This window comes from Hypomesus transpacificus, chromosome 4, assembly GCF_021917145.1.
Source record: "Hypomesus transpacificus isolate Combined female chromosome 4, fHypTra1, whole genome shotgun sequence".
Classification (NCBI taxonomy): Eukaryota; Metazoa; Chordata; class Actinopteri; order Osmeriformes; family Osmeridae; genus Hypomesus; species Hypomesus transpacificus.
In genome coordinates, this window is record NC_061063.1 from 4726084 (window position 1) to 4745592 (window position 19509).

The 19509-nt window shown below is 46.6% G+C and overlaps 1 protein-coding gene across 2 annotated transcripts; it reads right to left on the reverse strand.

The window, feature by feature from the left end:
• Positions 1-1148: 1148 nt before the first annotated feature.
• Positions 1149-19482, reverse strand: glcci1a (glucocorticoid induced 1a). 2 transcript variants are annotated; one of them, XM_047019034.1, is made up of 8 exons: positions 18646-19482; positions 10763-10914; positions 7743-7832; positions 5619-5741; positions 5240-5392; positions 4843-5053; positions 4474-4594; positions 1149-3989 (listed from the first exon to the last, which is right to left on the reverse strand). In XM_047019034.1, exons 1-8 carry the CDS (start codon positions 18992-18994, stop codon positions 3647-3649), a joined length of 1542 nt encoding a protein of 513 aa, XP_046874990.1. In that variant the 5' UTR covers positions 18995-19482; the 3' UTR covers positions 1149-3646. The 2 variants fall into 2 exon arrangements, with proteins under 2 accessions (XP_046874990.1, XP_046874988.1); XM_047019032.1 differs by having other exon boundaries at positions 5619-5744.
• Between the last annotated feature and the right edge of the window lie 27 nt (positions 19483-19509).

Here is a 19509-nt window from a genome sequence, read left to right on the forward strand (position 1 = left end):
TATCTCTCTACTCTCACAACTGTTTATTTCTCCCCATTGTTTGTCAACCCCCATACATTAGCCACAGTTTAAAATAATGGGGACATGTTGTCCTTATTCTTCTATTAAGCCCCAAAATATCTTCTGTATATTTAAATATTCTTTATCCATGCAAGAAATGTATTTATTAGTGCTGTCAGTTTAACGCGTTATTAACGGCGTTAACGCAAACCCAAATTAACGGCGTCAATTTTTTTATCGCGCGATTAACGCTCTTTTTGGCCTAGCAAACTTTGTAGTTTTTTTCACATGCTGTTGCAACAACTACCGAAGTTAGAAAAACTACAACATCACACCGGATCTAGCTAGACCGGAAACAAAACAACAGGCACGCCACACACTTGTTTGGCTTGCGATCCGGCTAAAGCGTAGTAGCAGAGCCCGTTTACGGATATGAGACATTCTCTGGTAGTAGGTTAACGTTACGTTTTGAGTTGATGGCGAGCGCGAGACGCCGAAATGGATGCCAATAAGATTCTGAATGGAAAGTTGACTTTTAAAAAGTTGCCAAATGGTTCCATTGACAAGACCAAAGTGATCTGTGTGTTTTGTCGTTGTAAACTGAGCTATCATCGCAGCACGTCCAGTCTGAAATACCACTTGATGGCCAAGCACACAGATGATGCGAATTCTCCGTCAAAGCCAGGCGATTGCAATGTTGTTTTCAATAACAAAAAATATTTGCACGAAGCAATCCGAACCACTTTGACATGTTGATTAGAGCATTACAATTGAAAAAAGAATGGGACAAAAAGAAATCAAGGGACATTTAGAATAGATAAAAATGTGCGATTAATTGTGATTAATCGCGACTTAACTAACCGCATTAATGCGATTAATCGCGATTAAACATTTTAATCGTTTGACCGCACTAGTATTTATTAGAGAGCAGGTGACATGATAAAGTCAAATTACCCTGGACTGACTTTTCCAATTTGAGCAGCTCTCAGCCACTAGAGGGGGTGCTATAAAATGTGACTCACTGGTCCATTCATGATCATTTAATACAGGCCCCATCTCATCAACCTTTCCTATAAATCTGAAAGAAAAGACCTACCTATAATGTCTTTAATGTTTCTGAATCCACATATTCATACTGCACTGCAGGGTCATGTATCATTCACACATTCCAGGGCCTGTCCCTTTGGTTCTGCTAATAACTTTATTTAAATAAGACAGATCTCTATGTTGAAAAATACAAAATAATTTGCCACACACGGCCATCCCATTACAGAAAACAATTGATCCTATGGTGTCATCAGGAACAGTCAGCAGAGCACAGTGCCTGGACGGTAACAGTGAACCTATGTACTGTACAAACAGTAAGCAAGCTTTCGGTCTAACGCCAGCAACACAAGCCTTTGTGCACACACCAAGGGCAAAGTGAGATATATGTGGGAAACCAAATGCAATACGTTTTTGTGTGTGTGTGTGTCATGACCTAATAAGCTAACCTTGCAACAGTGGGATCTACAAATACAGTGGGAAAGAGGAGAGTTCCACTGTGAGTGTGGCTGTACACAGGACTAGCATTCTGGAGAGCATCACAGGGGAGGGGGGTTCATTTGTGCTGTTGTATAGATATACTGTATTTGTGAGTTGTTTGGATTGCATTACCCTCTAAATAGCAGGTCAGCAAGTTTCCCTAAATGACAGCCAGGACCTCTCCCTCTTCTGTGGCCTAGCACACAATGTTTTCGAGAAGTGGCCATAGCAGTCGATCGCTTTATTGCCAGTGTGCGTAAACTTTGACTCTGCAGGCTCAGTGTGTACTCAGACCTGCTGGTCATGTGCTCTGGTTACTGCCCAATGCTGGTTTTGGATTGGTTAATGGCTTTCACAACAAGCCGAGTGCTGACCTGACTCCTTACTCCAAGGCCTAAGAGTAAAACTAGGGAGGGTTGAACAATGACAACAGCTTTAGAAAGGAAACACCTTCTCTATTATTGCACACGTCTAGTTAACCAATGACATAATGATGTCAGTCATTGGATAAGCTATATTTTTGATAATAAGGTGCTGGATTGAAATCAAATAAAAACAACATGGAAATTCATCCTTTTTAAAGCCATATATATCTACAGAGTCGGATGAAAGGAGTCTCAATGCGGTATTTCCTTGAGCCCACAAGATATTAAAATAAATAATGTTACTTTTGATTATGTTCATCTCGTAAATGTCTTGATAAGTTGAAGCGTCGATCATTAACGCTTGGATAAGTGATGTTCAACGCGGTATATTGTTACTACCTATAGAGGAACTCTATTAGGAATTTTGCACACAAGACAATACGGAAGGCTCACCAGAGACGTATGGTAGAAAGGTGGTCAAAAGATGTCAACCTCCCTCTCTATGTGATTTGAGATACATTTGAATTTGGCTTGAGTCATTTGATCTCTAAACAGAGGAAGTTATGGAATTCGTTTTCTGCTTAGCTAACAGCTAAGGTTTGAGCGTGACATGTTTATGTGTGATATTTAAACAGTCTTCGTACGGGCATCACCTGAATATAACCGTCTCTCCTGTAGCTGTTTCTCAAGGAAATGTTACTGCAGGTTAAGACGCGACTTTAGATTACATCAACCACTCAGTTTTCTACCGAATGGTTGACGGTTCCAACTACACCACACCTATGGCTATTCTTACTTCCCTACAGCATGTTTGAACTAATCTCAGTCAACACAACCAGGCATCAAATCTCTCTCTCTCTCTGTCTCTCTCAAACTGTGTTCCTGGACCACAACTCACCACCTCCACTAAGAGGACTAAGGGGGAGGCCAACAGAAGACTGTCAACACACACCTTCAGTCTGCAAGCATGGGTCTAGGAAAAGGACAGCACGTGGCAACATGGAATGTCTAGGGAAACTCCTTCATCTGGAATGAGAACGCGTGTGAAGCGATCAAAACTCTTCTACTTTGAGCTACAGATGTTTTTATGGACATACATTCCAAATTACCTGAGTCTAGAGTGAGATACCTGAAGCAAGGCCATAACAGACACTGTGCAACGGATCTGGCCATTTTGTCTGTCCATTACCTCTTCTCATTTTGTGTTATGCTTCCTTGTTTTGCATTGCGTATCTTAAAGTGGGTTCCAAAATGTGTTGTGGATCGTGTAAACATAATCCTGAACAGTATAGCTGTTTTCCCGTTACATACATAACACAGCAAATACACAGTTTTCAATTGAAACAAGCCTTGTTTTTCTTTTCATAGATATATGAGACTATAATATGTATAGCGAGAGCTTATTCATACTGTGAATGTTGAAACAGAATACAACACAGAGTTTAATCTTAAACATACTACCAGTTTTAAAATGCATGCCACCCCTCTATTCATGGTATTTCATTCTTCCCTCAAACGTTGGCATATCTATCACTGGACAGATCACCGTGACCAGCCCAGCCAAGAGCAGTGCTTTTAAGAATATTCAAGGAACAATAAGGTGACGTTGTCGTCTTGTTTTGTGGATGTTGTTGGTGTTGTTGCTACGCCATGCAGAGAGTGGGGGTCAGCACAGAGGGGGACAGAGGGAGGGAGGGAGGAGTCGGTGACGGTGAGTGGGCGGGCGGCCGTGGAGCAGAGGCCAGCTCTGCTCCCGTCTAGCTGATGGCCAGGCCGTCTGTCTGGGAGGCAGTCTCTGAGGGCGGAGCCGCCCCCTGCGAGGGGGAGGCGGGGGCCTCCGGGGGGTCGTCTGTGCTGGTGCTGGTGGAGACCTGAGTGGGGACACAGTGGGGCGGGGCGCCGTACACAGACACGGGCCCCGAGGAGGCGGAGCTGGGGCCGGCCTCGGGGGCGGCGTCCTCGTGGGGTTCTAAGGCGGGGGCGAGGTGCAGGGAGCCGGGCAGCCTGACGGGGCAGAAGGCGGAGCCGGTGGAGATGAAGTTGACCTTGTTTTTGTCGGGGCAGGAGAAGAGGGGGACGGATGCAGACTGCTGCCTGGAACTGTAGAGACAATGTGGAGAGACGAGTGTTGACAGCTGTTTGGTTTGAACGCTGGAGGTAGACTGATCGAAAACGCTGGGAGTGTTTGTGTTAGGTTCAAATCTTAATCATGATCTTCATTTCGAGGTAGAATAGGAGAGCATTCGACCAAGTGCATTTTTATTACTGTTGGTGCACCCTGTGTACTTCCCCTTGACTAGCATTTGTAGCAGAGTGCTAGCTAAGCAGTAACAAGCTAGAGGTGTGTGCATGTGACATGCCCCAGCCTGGCTAACAGTTTGGGCTGTCAGTGGGGGGGAAAGCACACCGTTGGAAGGGGTGCACTGGATTGACAACACAAGACAAAACCAAATCATCATTGCGAAACGGAATGATTCGGCATGATAATTGTTTCATCTCAATTGCCTTGTTTTCTCAAGCGTTGGAAGCCCAAATTGGACTTTAATATGAGTGCCTGGCCCAGGCTTGGTTTGTGGGATCCTACCTCTGCTCCTCGAACACTTTGATCTTCTCACAGCCCTCCGGAGGCTCCCGCTTGAACATGTAGCTGTTGTTTGGCTTCGGGGACGAGGCAAACTTGGGCAGCGGTGAGCTGCTGCCACTGTCTGTGTACCAAGAGAGACAAAGAGATAACAACATTTTAACAGGGAGTCCTTAGACACAAATAAATATCTGCCGCAAAGACCTAAGGTGATATAGCTATAAACTATTTTCATGGTAGCTACTTTTGATCCATTTCACACCCCTCCCCCTGGGGGTCTGAAGGGGGCAGGACAGGAGAGGAGCGGAGGGGGGGGGGGGGGGTAGTATTATGGAGCAGATTGTGAGAGGGCCTGGGTGGGGGGGCTGCTACCTTTGTCGTGGTCGTAGAGCAGGTCGTCTGCGGAGTAGGGGCTGCCGTCGTGGGATCCGGGCGGGCAGGCGGGCGAGGGGCAGGGGGACAGGCTGGAGCAGCTGCTGGAGCGGCCGGCCACCGAGGGGGTCTGCGTGTCCACGCTGCGGCTGCTGCTGCTGCGCTGCTGGGGGGGGAAGGGAGCTCGCCGGCCGTCAGGCACCTCCAGAGCCTCCAGAGGGGGAGAGGGACAGCATGAGACCCTCCACCCGAGACACAGACCGTCTCCGTGTCCGACTCGACGGCATGTCGACATCTCCGAGGCAAACTGGGCCCGGCTGTGCAGTGACTGGGCGTGTATGGTTGTATGGGACTGAAAGGAGGGTGCGTGATTGGCCGGTTCCCCCCCTCCACTTACCTTGAGCTCCTCCTTCTCCCCATTGTCTCTGATGAAGACCTTCTCCAGCTCGTGGTTGATGCCCTCCATGCTGCTGGGAACTCTGGAGATGGAGGGCTTTGGCACCGTGATGTTGGTGAGAGCCATCTGGGACGACTTTGACATGGACGAAGGCTGGAGAGACACACACACAGGCAAACACAAGCATACACACGTTACACACTGATAGCCGTTGCATCGTATCTCAACAGGACGCAGGCTGCAATAGTAGTTCAAATCACTTAAGACTCTTTTGACAGTCTCTGGTTCTGATGAAACACTGAGAATGAATCGAACAACCACTTTGGTGCGGTCGGTTGCCAGGTTGGGGTGTTACCCGGGTCGGCAGGTGGAGCGGTACCTGAGCGTGGCTGGTCGTGGTGAAGGTGGAGGTGGTGTACTGAAAGGGAGACAAGCGGTCCTTGTCTTTGCTATGACGACCTCCCTGCTTACTGCGCTGGAGCTGCTGCCGGAGCTTGGCAATCTGCTGGAGGAGGAGAGGAAGAGGAGGAGGAGAGGAAGAGGAGGAGGAGAGGAAGAGGAGGAGGAGTGAGACAGTGAGACTGGTAGCTGGAAGCAAAACTAAACCGACAGATGGTTGTGGTTTGAGTCAACGTCATCTGCGTTGGACAGTAACTCCAAATGTCCATCAGGTGTCGCTGGTATTCTGGTTGAAGACCCTGGCAGATGTTATGGATGCCTCACATTACTACAGTAGTGGGCTTAGCTGCCCTTGTCTAGATATCAGAACTAGTGGAAAGACAAGACTGACAGTGGCTGACCTCACATTGATCTCATACGTAAAGGAGAAATGGAACGGTTTGAACCGCAAAGAGCACTTTAGTATGGAAATGTCTCTTAAAGACCATTTACATATAGACATTACATATAGACAATGCATCGTTTGCATAGATCCGTAAAACACCTTTTTGAAGGCGCACTGTAGGTCTATGGAAGAGTAGATTTGCAGATGAAAGTGCGTGTGAACGTGTGTGTGTCTGTGTAGATCAAGATAGTTCAGTAGTCTAATACACAGGGCTATATCTAAACGGTACCTAAAGGTAGCTATGGACATGTTCAGACACATCTTTACTGTGTCTTACACACACACAGACAGAGTCCTTCATTAACTCTTCACTCAGCCCTGGTTCCTCTACACACTACTCCACAACACTATAGAAACACAACACTCAGGACCAAACAAACACACCACAGCCTAACATGGCCCTCTTATCAAAGGAGCCTGTGTCTGTGTGCAAGGCCTGAGACGGGATCTCCTGAGCCATACTACCTGTTAGTCCCATACACAACTATTTGCTTCTCGGTCAGTCAGACGACTCACCTCCGATGTTCGCTTTCAGTAAGAACACAGCGAGAGGGAGAGCTTACAGTCAGACTGTGGGTTGCTGTGAAAATCCTACTGTAGCATCTGCAACGGGCATGAATAGGCCTGTGTTCCTCCTAGAGGGCTGGTCAACGCAAGTCAATAAACCTGCCCTAAACCCACTTAGGCGCTGTAAGTCAGCGGGTGAATGCACACGACATGTGACTGAAACCCAAGTGTGACCAGTATCCCATTAACCGGTACCAAAATAAAGGCAGGAATTCAAGTTTGTGTGCTTAGTGAAAGATGGCGGTGGGAAAAACTGCACCTGCACCTGACATGCAAATGTGGATCCAGTGCCTGCCAATAATACCCAGCGACTGTCACGAGTCATCAATCAGAAAAAGAACCAGGTTGAGGGGGCCTTATCGGTCCTCTCTGGTAGCCTATATTCCACACCGGCCCGTCTGATATCTGTGGCTCCCTCTCTCCCTCTCTCCCTCTCTTTCTCTCCCTCTCTCTCTCTCTTTTTCCCTCTTCCTGGTGGTGTGTGTGTCAGCTGTGCTCCACCACAGCCCTGCTCTGTTACTCAGTAGCGCGCCAGTGCACACATATTTGAGCAGCGACTAGGCTGTTTTTATTGTCCAGCTCCACCCCCCCCCCCCCCACCCCTCCACACACAGGAGGAGGCAGAGGGGAGGTGATTGCAGGGAGGAAGACGAGAGGGAAGGCAAGGGAGGAGGAAATAGAGAAGAGGCAGAGAGAGGAGGCAGGGAGGTGAGGCGGGGAGAGGAGGCAGGGAAGAGGCAGAGAGGTGAGGGAGAGAGGAGGACAAAAGGAGGCAGAGAGGAGCCAGGAGCCCGAGCCAAGCAGAGAGCCCATAAATTGTAGTGGGCTATGGCCGTTGCAGAGAGGGGAAGTGGGTAGTTAGAAGCAAGATAGTGTTATCTGCCGCCTTGCTGCCGTGGTAGAGTATCGTCAGGGTGGAGCTGAGAGAAGACGATAAGACAAGGGCGGCCACCCAACACCCAACGTCACAAACACTCAGGACTGCAAAATTCTGAGGTCACACAAATAGTCATAAAAGCCAGTGGCCTGTTGGAGCTTCTGTGTCAGGTGTGCCAGCGTGTGTGTTGCTGTGTGTGTGTGTGTGTCCAGTACCTCTTTGAGCTGGTCGGCGCTGCCCCAGGACGCCGAGCGCTGATGGGTGCTCCTCTTTTCTCTCGCTTCTTCACTCCAACATCCAGGAGTCTGAAGGGGAGATCACACTGGACGTCAGCCTTGCCCGCGTCCCGTCATCACCGCCGCCTAACGCAACGTCATCGCTTCACCATCGAATAAGAACAGGACGGGCCACGGGCAATCTCCATGGGACAAAGTCCGCATGCACACGCACGCACACGCACGCACACACATGCCAAAAGGACCACTGAAGAGTGAAAGATGAGCTGAGCTGAACTGGGTGTGCCAGTGTTTCTCTACGCCGTCGCTCTCTCTCTCTTTCTCGGACACACACACACACATTCTCTCCTCCCTGACACCCGGAGGAAATTGAATTGCTGCCTTACTCATCTTAATGGGCCTGACTCAAAGGACCGTTTGTTTATTTTGAGCACTGAGTCAATTACTAGAGAGCCTGCATTTCCAAACCTCTCCCCTCTCTCTCTCTCTCTCTCTCTCTCTCTCTCTCTCTCTCTCTCTCTCTCTCTTTCCCCCAACTCGTTCAGACCTGCTCCACTTGGTCACGAGAGATGATGAAGCGACACTGGCCAGAAGATTAAGAACTGCAGACAGAGGACATCTCTCTCCATCTGCTCTGACTGAGATCCGAACACACCCCCCCCCCCCCACCCTGCTCTCTCCTTTACACAGCAGCAACCCAGGAGCCTCACACCACCTCCATCCTCCTGGCAAACATTCTAGAAACGTCCAAAACACCAACTGTCGTCCCCCCACCCCTCACCCCACCCCCCATACCCCTCCCCCCACCCCAGCCCAGCCCCCACCAGAGCCCCTGGGTGTCCATACAGACTTGACAGTAGGCTCTTAATGCCAGGTGGTGGTGTGACCCACCAATGCCCGGGACCCAGCAGCGCTCAAGAGAGCTGGGGCTGGCAGTGCTGTTGTTGCTCTGGGCAGGACGGGAGGCGGGGCAAGGCCAGCCATGCCGCCAGCTACCCCGGACCTGGAGCAGCGTCACACTGATGAACAAGTTATGTCAACTAGCCAGATACAACCAGAAACAGCCTACCATCACCTAGCAGCACAGGCTGGGCTAAGCTGCTGGAGAGGAAGAGGGGGGGGGGGGGGGGAGAGGGGGAGGAAGAGGGAAGAGAAGAGTTGGCTGAAGAAAGCGTCGGAGGAAGCAGCCCAGACACAGTCAGTGGTGGTGGTAGGCCTGTGTGCGAGGCTTGTTCCACAGACATGTTTTCAGTCGGACGGGGTGACTGAGCTTTGATAAAGAGAGACTCTGTGTGGCTCTGCTTTCCCCAGGGCGAGGACAAGAAGAAGAAGCAGAGGGAAGACAGCGTGCCACCGAGGGAGTGATGAGAGGTTCAAGGCCAATGCTGTTTGCCAGTGTTTGTTGTTAAATGGCTAGTTCCTCTATTCATCTTTGGTGAAACGTCCCATTTTCAAAGGTTGTCCCTCTGCAAACAGGTCGGCAGCAGGGGCCAGGAAATGGCGAGGCGACGGCTTTGAAGACAGCGTTTTTCATGTGCTCTTTAAAGCGGGCCAAGAGAAAAAACCACACGCGTGCACAGACACGCACTCTGTCTTTATCTCTCCCTCTCTCGCTCCCTCTTGCTTTCTTTCAGAGAGAGACGCTCACACATCCGCATATCACATGCAGTCTGACCTCCCCCACATCCCTCTCTTTATCTCCATTCCTCTCCCTCAGCCTTCATTTGGCACTCTTCTAAGACTGGACTGGACTGTGACCGCATACCGACCCCTCCTAGGTCCACCTGCCCTGCATGTGTCCTGTCAATGAACAAACATGGCGGGGGAATTCCAGGTTTTCCGTTGGTTAGGCCTGGACATACAGTATGAATAGTGGCCTTATGGTGGTAGGATAGAGTTCCAGGCCAAGCACAAGTCTAGTACGTGTTGCAAATGTGTCAAGTTTTTGGTCGAGTTCAGAGCGAGAGGAAGAGAGAAAGTGAAACAGACGTTTGGAAGTTTTTCGAAGGATTAAAGTTGTCACAATTGATTACAGCAGTATACACACATTTGGCAATATGGTTGCTTTGCTGAAGTAAATAACCAGGTTGCCGAGCAGCACAATAAAAACAGGATGTATGTAATGCGGGTTGTCACTTATGACTGACACAGCTGACTCTGGTGGCACAACCTTGCAACTCCATGGGCAAACTGTTGCAAGTCCACCCTTCGACAGAACTAAATGCCATGAGAGCGGGTTGTGTTTGTACTGCACACTTACCCTGCCTTGCTAAATATCTACTTCAAAATGGACGTCTACACAAGAGTGTAGACGTCCATCAGCTCACGTCTGTAGCTACCTCGCAAGTTAGAGTCCTACTTTTAAAGGTCACAATATGGAGCAGGAGTTCCCTGAAACAGAGCACAGAAAGTACAGGAAAAGGGGCAGGAGGAGGAGCAAGAGGAGGTGGAGGAGGAGAATATTCTAGAAGTGGTAGGAGTACTCTATTGACAGGAGCTCCCAGGTCCTTCCAATCCTTATCAGGCCGTGGTGTCCATGCTAGTCCCTGCTTCATAACACACTGTGCTGCAGAGGAGGAGAGGCTGTCAACTGAAGGCCCACGGATGCGTAGGTGGTAAATGTCACACTGCCGGGAGGAAAACAGAGTGGTGTGCAGAGCTGTGAGAGAGAGAGACCACGGGAGGCTAACCACTCGGGCATACTTCACAGGCCTGCAGGCCCACAGAGAGGATCTTTAAACACACTGGAAGAACTGCTGATGGGGTTGTTGTTTTTTTCACATCTCTTCAGACGTTGCATAAACACACTTAAATAGTGACAGCGCAGGGGGGGGTCGTACTTCCTCATGACAACAGCGTGGAAACACTTCTGCTTCGTAGTTCCCTTTGCATATGGGTGTGCCAGCCATCTCTCTGATGGAAATGCCACAGAATGCATTCATCTCTGTGGGGAGGAGCAGTTATAAGGTGAACCCGTGGCTGCCAGGAAGCGGGCCTACCTGTGTGGATTTGTCTTTCATGCAAGAGGGGTAGTGCACGTGGGGGTCGCGTGGCCAGTGTCCTGTGAGGTAGGGGCCTGTGATGGTGCCCAGGGAGGATGTCCGGCGGATCGCTCCCGAGGGACGCACCTGCTGGGCCTTGGAGCTTTCAACTGCAGAGGGGAAGCAGACACACAACACAGAGAAGCCCGAGATCAAATACACGAAATACTTTGTGAAGCGCTGTAACCTTCTAAGAGGAAATGGCTCCTTTTCCACTCCACAATGCAGTAAAGAAGAAGACGAAAAAAACATGAAACATGCCCGGGTTTCCAAAATCCTTCCAAAACTCCCAATCCTGTCACCATTCTTCACCTGCTGCTTCGCTAAACTGGATGAACTAGAAAACCTCCACCCACATTTGTAGCCAAGCATGACACGCTCTTACTCCGCCCTCTACCTTCTGCACAGGACGGGGAGTGAGGCTGCATACTGAAACAGGCACTGCCTTGATTTGGAGTTATTGACCAGAGGTTGATGTTGTTGCCCTTGAGGGGAGAGACTCTGTGTAAGTGAGGCAACCGTACACCTGATGAAAATACCTCACAAACACTCCAGGCAACACCAGACTCGAGGAACTGGGTCAAGGTCTCGTCCTTTACTGACAACACTCGGTGCTGTGTGCCACGATTCCAGGGTAAAAACAACAATATTTACACCCTTGTAACCCTCCGGTCGTGCACAGGTGCGGGTCCATCTTTGCACGCCTCTACGACCACTCCTACTGTATGTCTGAGCCAATATGATTTAAGGTGTTTTTAAGAAAAGCAAACAAGGTCCCTGACCTCAGAAAAGCTGGATAAACAGGAACGGTTTCTAGGAACTACATTCAAGGACGTGGAGGTAAAATAGATCTGCCTGGATAAAAATAGATACATAGATCTGTCACTACAGTAGAATCCATTCTTTTTTGTTTAGACGAGTCAACCAAAACCAATCACTCATCTACATTGACCTGTTTCAGTGCATGGGGGGGATTTTTTGAGTGAGAAAATGCGGTCGTGCATCTTGCATTCTGAATCACATCAACTGACGCCCCAGATGGAATAGTTTCCAGGTTTCCAAGACAGATGCTAGATCCCCAGTGGTATGTGGTGTTAGAATGCAGAAACGGTTCACAAGCATGCCCTTCCCGCTGCTTCCTCTGGCATCAGAAGCTGTTAAAGTGAACTGACAACCACCAGGCAGTGAGTGCTGCGTCTTCGTAGTCATGACTTAGCGGTAAACTCCGACTGACTGAGTAGTCAAAAGCAGTTGGCCAACTGTAGACTGGGTTCGTTTTGGGTTGGTATCAGCCACAGTGACCTCAGCCTCCTACCCTATGGCCCTATTGGATTGAAGCTCCACTAAAGCCAAAAGAGGGCCGGGTCAGCTGGTGCCAATCCAGGGGATTACAGCTCTGCTCTTTGGGGAACTCATTTAGACTTGGTCGTGATCTTACACATGGTGTAAAGGTGTCAGATCTCTGAGGCACGGGATGGAAGAGATCCACTGAGGCTGAGCTCCACTTGCAAGAGTTGTGTTTTGTCTCTTTGAAACCCCCTTAGTTAGCACGTCTGGCTCACCACAGCAGGGAAAACGCAAGGCCTGCAGACCACAAACACGCATCTCCATCCGTCCACACGTTATACATGTGTATGACGTTATTTATAGGATTCATGGCCTCCTTCGTTTACTTTTTATTTTGTGATTTTTGTCACACTGTAATACTGTTGAATTGACATACAAGTTCCTATGAGCTACGAAATGCACCACGTGTGCAAACAAATGTAAAGTTAGCTATTATGGGGGCAAATATAGGCCATTTAAACCCTAATCTATGTTGCTGCATGGACTACTAGCCTAAACCTTGCCTTGGTGTGTTGTGCTACAGCTAGCCTTGTCTGGAGCCTTGGGCTGTGCCTGTTCTGGTTAGTTAGTGACACGTAGGGGATTATTGCTCATGAGACAAGGTGGAACTGGTCTGATCTTCAAATGGGCCAAATTTTCCACCGGGCAGACAGACAGACTGGCAGCCAGGCAGCCAGACAGGCAGGCAGGCAGCCAGACAGGCTGCAAAGGCGTTTGGTGTCAGTGCCCTGGCACTTTTTTTTCCAACCCATTTTTTATGGTTTCCTGAGAGCAGATGGAGAGAAAGGTGCAAGGCCATGCCAGGAGCTCTCACTCAGCAGGGCTCAAACAGGGACAGGCTCAAACAGGGACAGGCTCAAACAGGGACAGGCTCAAACAGGGACAGGCCCAAACAGGGACAGGCTCAAACAGGGACAGGCTCAAACAGGGACAGGCCCAAACAGGGACAGGCTCAAACAGGGACAGGCTCAAACAGGGACAGGCCCAAACTAGGCCCAAGAGATCATGTAACTGTGGAATCATCTCCATCTCTTTCCTACTGCAAATTATAGACGACGCAATGATGTAAGAATAATAACAATAACTGTTTTATTATGCATAAGTATTCAGCAGAAAACCAAATATCACTAATCTGTGCATGGAACATGTACTATATGAATGAAATACAGTTACTTTGTAGCTACCTCGTTGGAATCATCTCCATCTCTTTCCTACTGCAAATTATAGACGACGCAACGATGTAAGAATAATAACAATAACTGTTTTATTATGCATAAGTATTCAACAGAAAACCAAATATCACTAATCTGTGCATGGAACATGTACTATATGAATGAAATACAGTTACTTTGTTAACATCCTATAGCCATTGCTTCTTGTCACTCACTGCCTATATGAGGATAATCTATGTCAAAATCGTAGCTGCGTCTCGAGTCAGTGTCTATTGTGGACCCAAGATCGGGACAGTTTGGGTTAACTGGACCAATGCAGAACGACTGCTGTTGCAACAGAGCCCGCTCTGATCCCCCGCTCCATGACTGAGTATTGCAGGGTTCTTTAGCAAAACATCTGGAGTTGAGATACAGTGCCCTCCAAAAGTATTGGAACAGTGAGGCGAATTCCTTTATTTTTGCTGTAGACTGAAAACATTTGGGCTTGACATCAAATAATGAACGTGAGACCAGAGATCAACGTTTCAGCTTTTATTTCCAGGTATTTACATCAGGATCTGATGCACAACTAAGAAAATATCACATTTTGTTTGAATCCACCCATTTGTCATGTGATCAAAAGTATTGGAACAGATATACTTAAAACATATTTAAGTGAATAAGACTTAATATTTAGTTGCAAATCCTTTGCTTTCAATAACTGCAGCAAGTCTGTGACCCATTGACGTCACCAAACTTTTGCATTCTTCCTTTTTGATGCTTTCCCAGGCTTTCACTGCAGCCTCTTTCAGTTGTTGTTTGTTTTGTGGGGTTCCTCCCTTCAGTCTCCTCTTAAGCAGGTAAAATGCATGCTCTATAGGGTTTAAGTCTGGAGATTGACTTGGCCAGTCTAATACCTTCCATTTCTTGCCCCTGATGAACTCCTTTGTTGTTTTGGCAGTGTGTTTTGGGTCGTTATCTTGCTGCATGATGAAGGCTCTGCCAATCAGTTTGGTTGCATCTTTCCTTAAATTGGCAGACAAAATGTTTCTGTAGACTTCCGAGTTCATTTTGCTGCTGCCATCATGTGTTACATCCTCAATGAAGATTAATGAGCCCGTCCCAGAAGAAGCCATGCAAGCCCAAGCCATGACATTACCTCCACCGTGTTTCACAGATGAGCTTGTGTGTTTGGGATCATGAGCAGTTCCTTTCTTTCTCCAAACTTTAGCCTTTCCATCACTTTGGTAAAAGTTAATCTTTGTCTCATCAGTCCATAAAACTTTGTCCCAGAATTTTTGAGGTTCATCTCTGTACTTTTTGGAAAATTCCAGCCTGGCCTTCCTATTCTTCTTGCTAATGAGTGGTTTGCATCTTCTGGTGTAGCCCTTGTACTTTTGTTCATGAAGTCTTCTGCGAACAGTAGATAGTGATACCTTCACTCCTGCCATCTGGAGGTTGTTGCTGATCTCACTAACAGTTGTTTTAGGGTCTTTCTTTACAGCTCTCACAATGTTTCTGTCATCAACTGCTGATGTTTTCCTTGGTCTACCTGTTCGACGTCTGTTACTTAGTACACCAGTAGTTTTCTTCTTCTTCAGGACATTCCAAATGGTTGTACTGGCTATGGCCAATGTTTCTGCAATGGCTCTGATTGATTTTCCATCTTCTCTAAGACTCACAATTGCTTGTTTTTCACCCAAAGACAGCGCTCTGGTTTTCATGTTGTTTTCACCTCTGAATACAGTCTGCATAGACAAAACCTATCTTACCCAATCTGAACCTGAGTGTAGACATTCAGTGGTATTTATTGATTGAATAATGTATGTAATAGGACACACCTGGGCAACAAAACACACCTGTCAGTCACATGTTCCAATACTTTTGCTCACGTGACAAATGGGTGGGTTCGAACAAAAAGGTGATATTTTCTAATTTGTGCATCAGATCCTGATGTAAATACCTGGAAATAAAAGCTGAAACGTTGATCTCTGGTTTCACATTCATCGTTTGATGTCAAGCCCAAATGTTTTCAGTCTACAGCAAAAATAAAGGAATTGGCCTCACTGTTCCAATACTTTTGGAGGGCACTGTATGCAGGTTAATGAGAGCCAGGAAAACCTCAGTCAGCACTCCATCACATTTGTGAAAAACAGCAATGAAATAGGAAGATGATCATGTTCTCTACGTGCAATATTGTTCATTTAACAATGTATGAAAATGCAACTTCCTGTTATTAAAATAGCTGCCTCAGACAGCACAGAGTGAGAGTCATGCAACTGTCATCACATCATTAAGAACATTCCCATTGCGAGAATGCTTTCCGGCTTTTTCAATGATTCCAGTCAAACAAAAATAGACACAAACAATGGAAGGAATAACTCATAATAGCACTGGGTTTGGTGCAGATACAATCCTCCAGCAAAAGACACTGTATTTATTGTAGAGTCCATGGATATTTAATTGACAGTAGGGACTGAAAGTATGTAAGAATCTTGGCTAAATCATAGTCTGGCCTACTAAGTACAAAATGCATACCCTGATGACTCAAACTCACATTTTACAAACTTTACAAAGTGCTGCTGAAATGTTTGAATGAGTGTCTTCAACAGCTGCTCTGCACTGAGTTACTTATTAAAGCAGTAGGCTTGATTTAGGCCTAGTAGGGTCATGAGACAGGCTTTGAGAACCAAGGAAAGGATGCAACGCTCTCAGTGAGAGTATACCATGTTAATCTGCCTTAATCCCCCTGTCACCTCAACACTGGGTGTGATAGCGTTTAGGTCCCAGGTCACAAACATCACAGTGCCCGAGAAACCAGATTTCATACAAGGACTCAAATTTGCCATTTCAACCATCCTTGTGCAACATAAAGATCCAGCTATGGTTACAAATTCCCACATCCATAGCAAAAACGAAGCACCATGCCATAAGACCCAGCCTAATTATCGGAGAGAGCACCACAGTCACTATATAGCCTTCTAAAGCCATGCTTGCCTGCAAAGTAGCCTATGTCTATACTAGGAAATGAGAGATGAGAATAGGGGAAAGGCATCCTGTGAGCGGTGCTCGACAAGGCATGAGAGTAATCCTATGCACATGGACGCCATTCAGTTCTTCTTAAGGCAAATGTCTTGCAGATGGGTTAACAAGTCCAACAAACAAGACTATCCAGGAAGTGGGCCATCTACTGTGATGCATTCTTTCATTTAGAAGTCCACTGAGTGCGGAAGTCAACCGTTTCATGGATTTACAACCTGGTAGTTAACTGTTCAACGGATACACTTCATTCCCTTTTTGTCTCTGTTTAAAGATGATCATGGTTTTAACACAAATATATCTCTGGCTAAGTGGTGTAAACTCTCAAATTTTGGAGTATACATGGTATAATTTAGATCATTTAAACTGTACATGCCAAAGTAATGTATTCTAAATCACTCCTTACTTTCCGTCCTCCAAAGCTTGGTTTACAGAACGTATGCTTAAAAAGCTGTAACCATAAAAACATACTTTTACTGCTTCCCCACCCTTCTCACCTTAACCCCATCATTAATACAAACGGGTTTGATAATTGCATTCATTACTACACATGAAAATGGTTAGCTTTGTAAAGCTGCATGACGTAGCATAATTGTCTAAAAATGCCTGGGATGGTTAATAGAATAATAGCAGGGAAGGTTACCTATCTAATAGACATCACAGACCTGAATGGATGATTGCCTTTCTGGACATTTTAATAGCCTGAATCCCCTGTAAATGTGTGGCATTAGAAGCACCATTAGCCATAAATGATAGGAACAGTTTGTGCGCAAACACAACTGGGGCTTAGGTGTGATGTGATCACTTAAAAGGTCATGTGTTAGAATGTCACCTGACCTTTCAGAATCTACCAAAGTAGTGTTCCAGATATGGTCCCTTGATCATGGGGACTGACTGTTCAACCCAACCATGTTCTATTCTAGGTCAGGAAACGTTTGCCAAGAAGACACCATTTTACCTGAAGGGGACACTTTTGGGATAACATTTTCCCAACAAATGCACTGCATTGTATCAAGTCCAGGGTGGTTTTGATGCCAGAGGACTCATGTAAGAATATAAGAATAGTTAATGTGCCTATGAAGTATTGTTTTGTTTCTCCTGAATAATTATCAGCCTACTAGAACCGCAACAACAAAAAAACATGCTCATTCCACCTTGTCATGGTGGTTGTCTGCTGGGGAGATCACTAAACAGGATGTCATTGTTCAGTGACTAATCTGAACACTGACGTTCTGAGTGCAGAGAGCAGGCAGATACCAGCAGATCTGCCTCAGTCAGTCAATGTCTACTATAGAGCTAGCAACACCATCAGTGAAAATGCTTGTGCTGAAAGTATGAGACTGATAGCAAACTGAGACACTTTATAGCGGATGAAGCAGATGTTAAGTGGGGATATATCTATGCATCTATATAGCTATATTATCTAACTATATAGGTATAATCAGTGTTTTCCTCGGGAGGAAATAGTCTTCTGAATATTTCTAGGACCGTTTATGAGTGACAAAGACACCATTAGAGCTCTGTTCAGCCTTTCCAAATGTTTACAATAAAAGCAGCATTCACATATATGCAATAATGTTTTTAGTGTTTACGTCTGATATGCGCTCGTGCTAGGCCCCGATGTTGCCATACGCGCGACCTTCCAATTGACGACGTAATTCTTTCCATTCTTCAAGCAGTCAACAAGCGTTTAAATGGTCGACATACGTAATTCATATCATGCATACTTAGCACCGTATCAAGCTCTGTTCTGTATCAGCATCGTTTCTTTCGCTGATAAAATGAAACTACCGATATTGCTTTTAACCTGGCGCGCTAGAGGTAACTGCATACTCATCCCTGCCACGATTCACATCCATAACACAGTAATAACAAAATATCTACCTTAATGAGAACATCTGGGTTATTCCATGGATCTAAAATATCGGATTATTCTAAAACACTCAGAGCTATGTTGATCATGACAAACGGATTCAGCACGTATGAAACATGATCGAGCAACGTATACGACGTATACGCACTAAAACATCCCTTTAATGCATGCAATAAAGCACTTGGTCTAGTTCCAATAACATTTAATACAAAATTACCATGGTAATGTAGCATGTAATGTAGTAATTCATGATTACATTAATGTTAGCCAGCGATATCTTGCTACCTTGTGATGCTATGGCGTCTTAAGCATCCGTGCGACCCCCCAATCTGACCCAATTAGGACGGTAGAGCTAGCTAGCTAGCTGGCTAGCAACAAACTATCATATTCTGGTGAATGCAAAAATGGATACGACACTTGAGATACTGCACCTTTTAACACAGGAGAATTTGAACACCGCTCAGGTGAGCCCTTGTCAGGCGGTGAGGGTCTCTGCCTTGCGACCAGTCTGCCTTCGGAGCAGCTCCCACCCGCGTTTCCAAGCAGCAGCTGCGTCGGGCTGGTGGGACTGGAGCAGCGGGATGTCGTCGGTCCTGTATTGCTCCCAACTGAGAAGGATGAGGAAGAGCGGGTTGGGCTGTGTTGATTTCCACGCAGGAGCTGAAACGGCACCGTGGCACGAATAGGCTGCAACCGGATCGTAGTGCTGTTGCTGTTACAAGCTGGTGAGATGGTCGGAGAGCTGTCGCTGCTGCGTTTGCTTGCTGATGATGCTGACATTGTCACGGTTAAACACTTCCAAAATGGCAAACTTAACAATGACAATAAAAAATCCTAAGTGTTTGGTTAACTTAAACAGGCCTCAACTTCAACTACCTTGTGTATTTTTCAACGTAATAAAAAGCGGACTAATAACCGAAGCAACCTCTTTACGAGCTGACTAAGTTAGCCTACTTGGTGAAACATTTTGTTTACACACGTATCGGTCAAAGCCTGGTAAGTTGTATCGCTAGAAAGCTCCCGACGTTACATTTCAGCAATGTTTCGACTACTTATCTTTTTCCAAAATGCTTCAATGCTCTGCGGGACTATACAAACTATTAGAACATTAAGAAGTCGCAATAAAACCAGTAAGTTATTTAAGTTTGCAATACTAAATTCAGTACTCAAACTACAACGTTCCTACTTAAGCATAGTACTAGTAGCCTAGTGAATTTGCGTCCAGTGTCTCAACCCCCTGTACTACGATTACTCGTTACGGTCAGAATCAGCACAACCTCCACTGGTTGACAGAT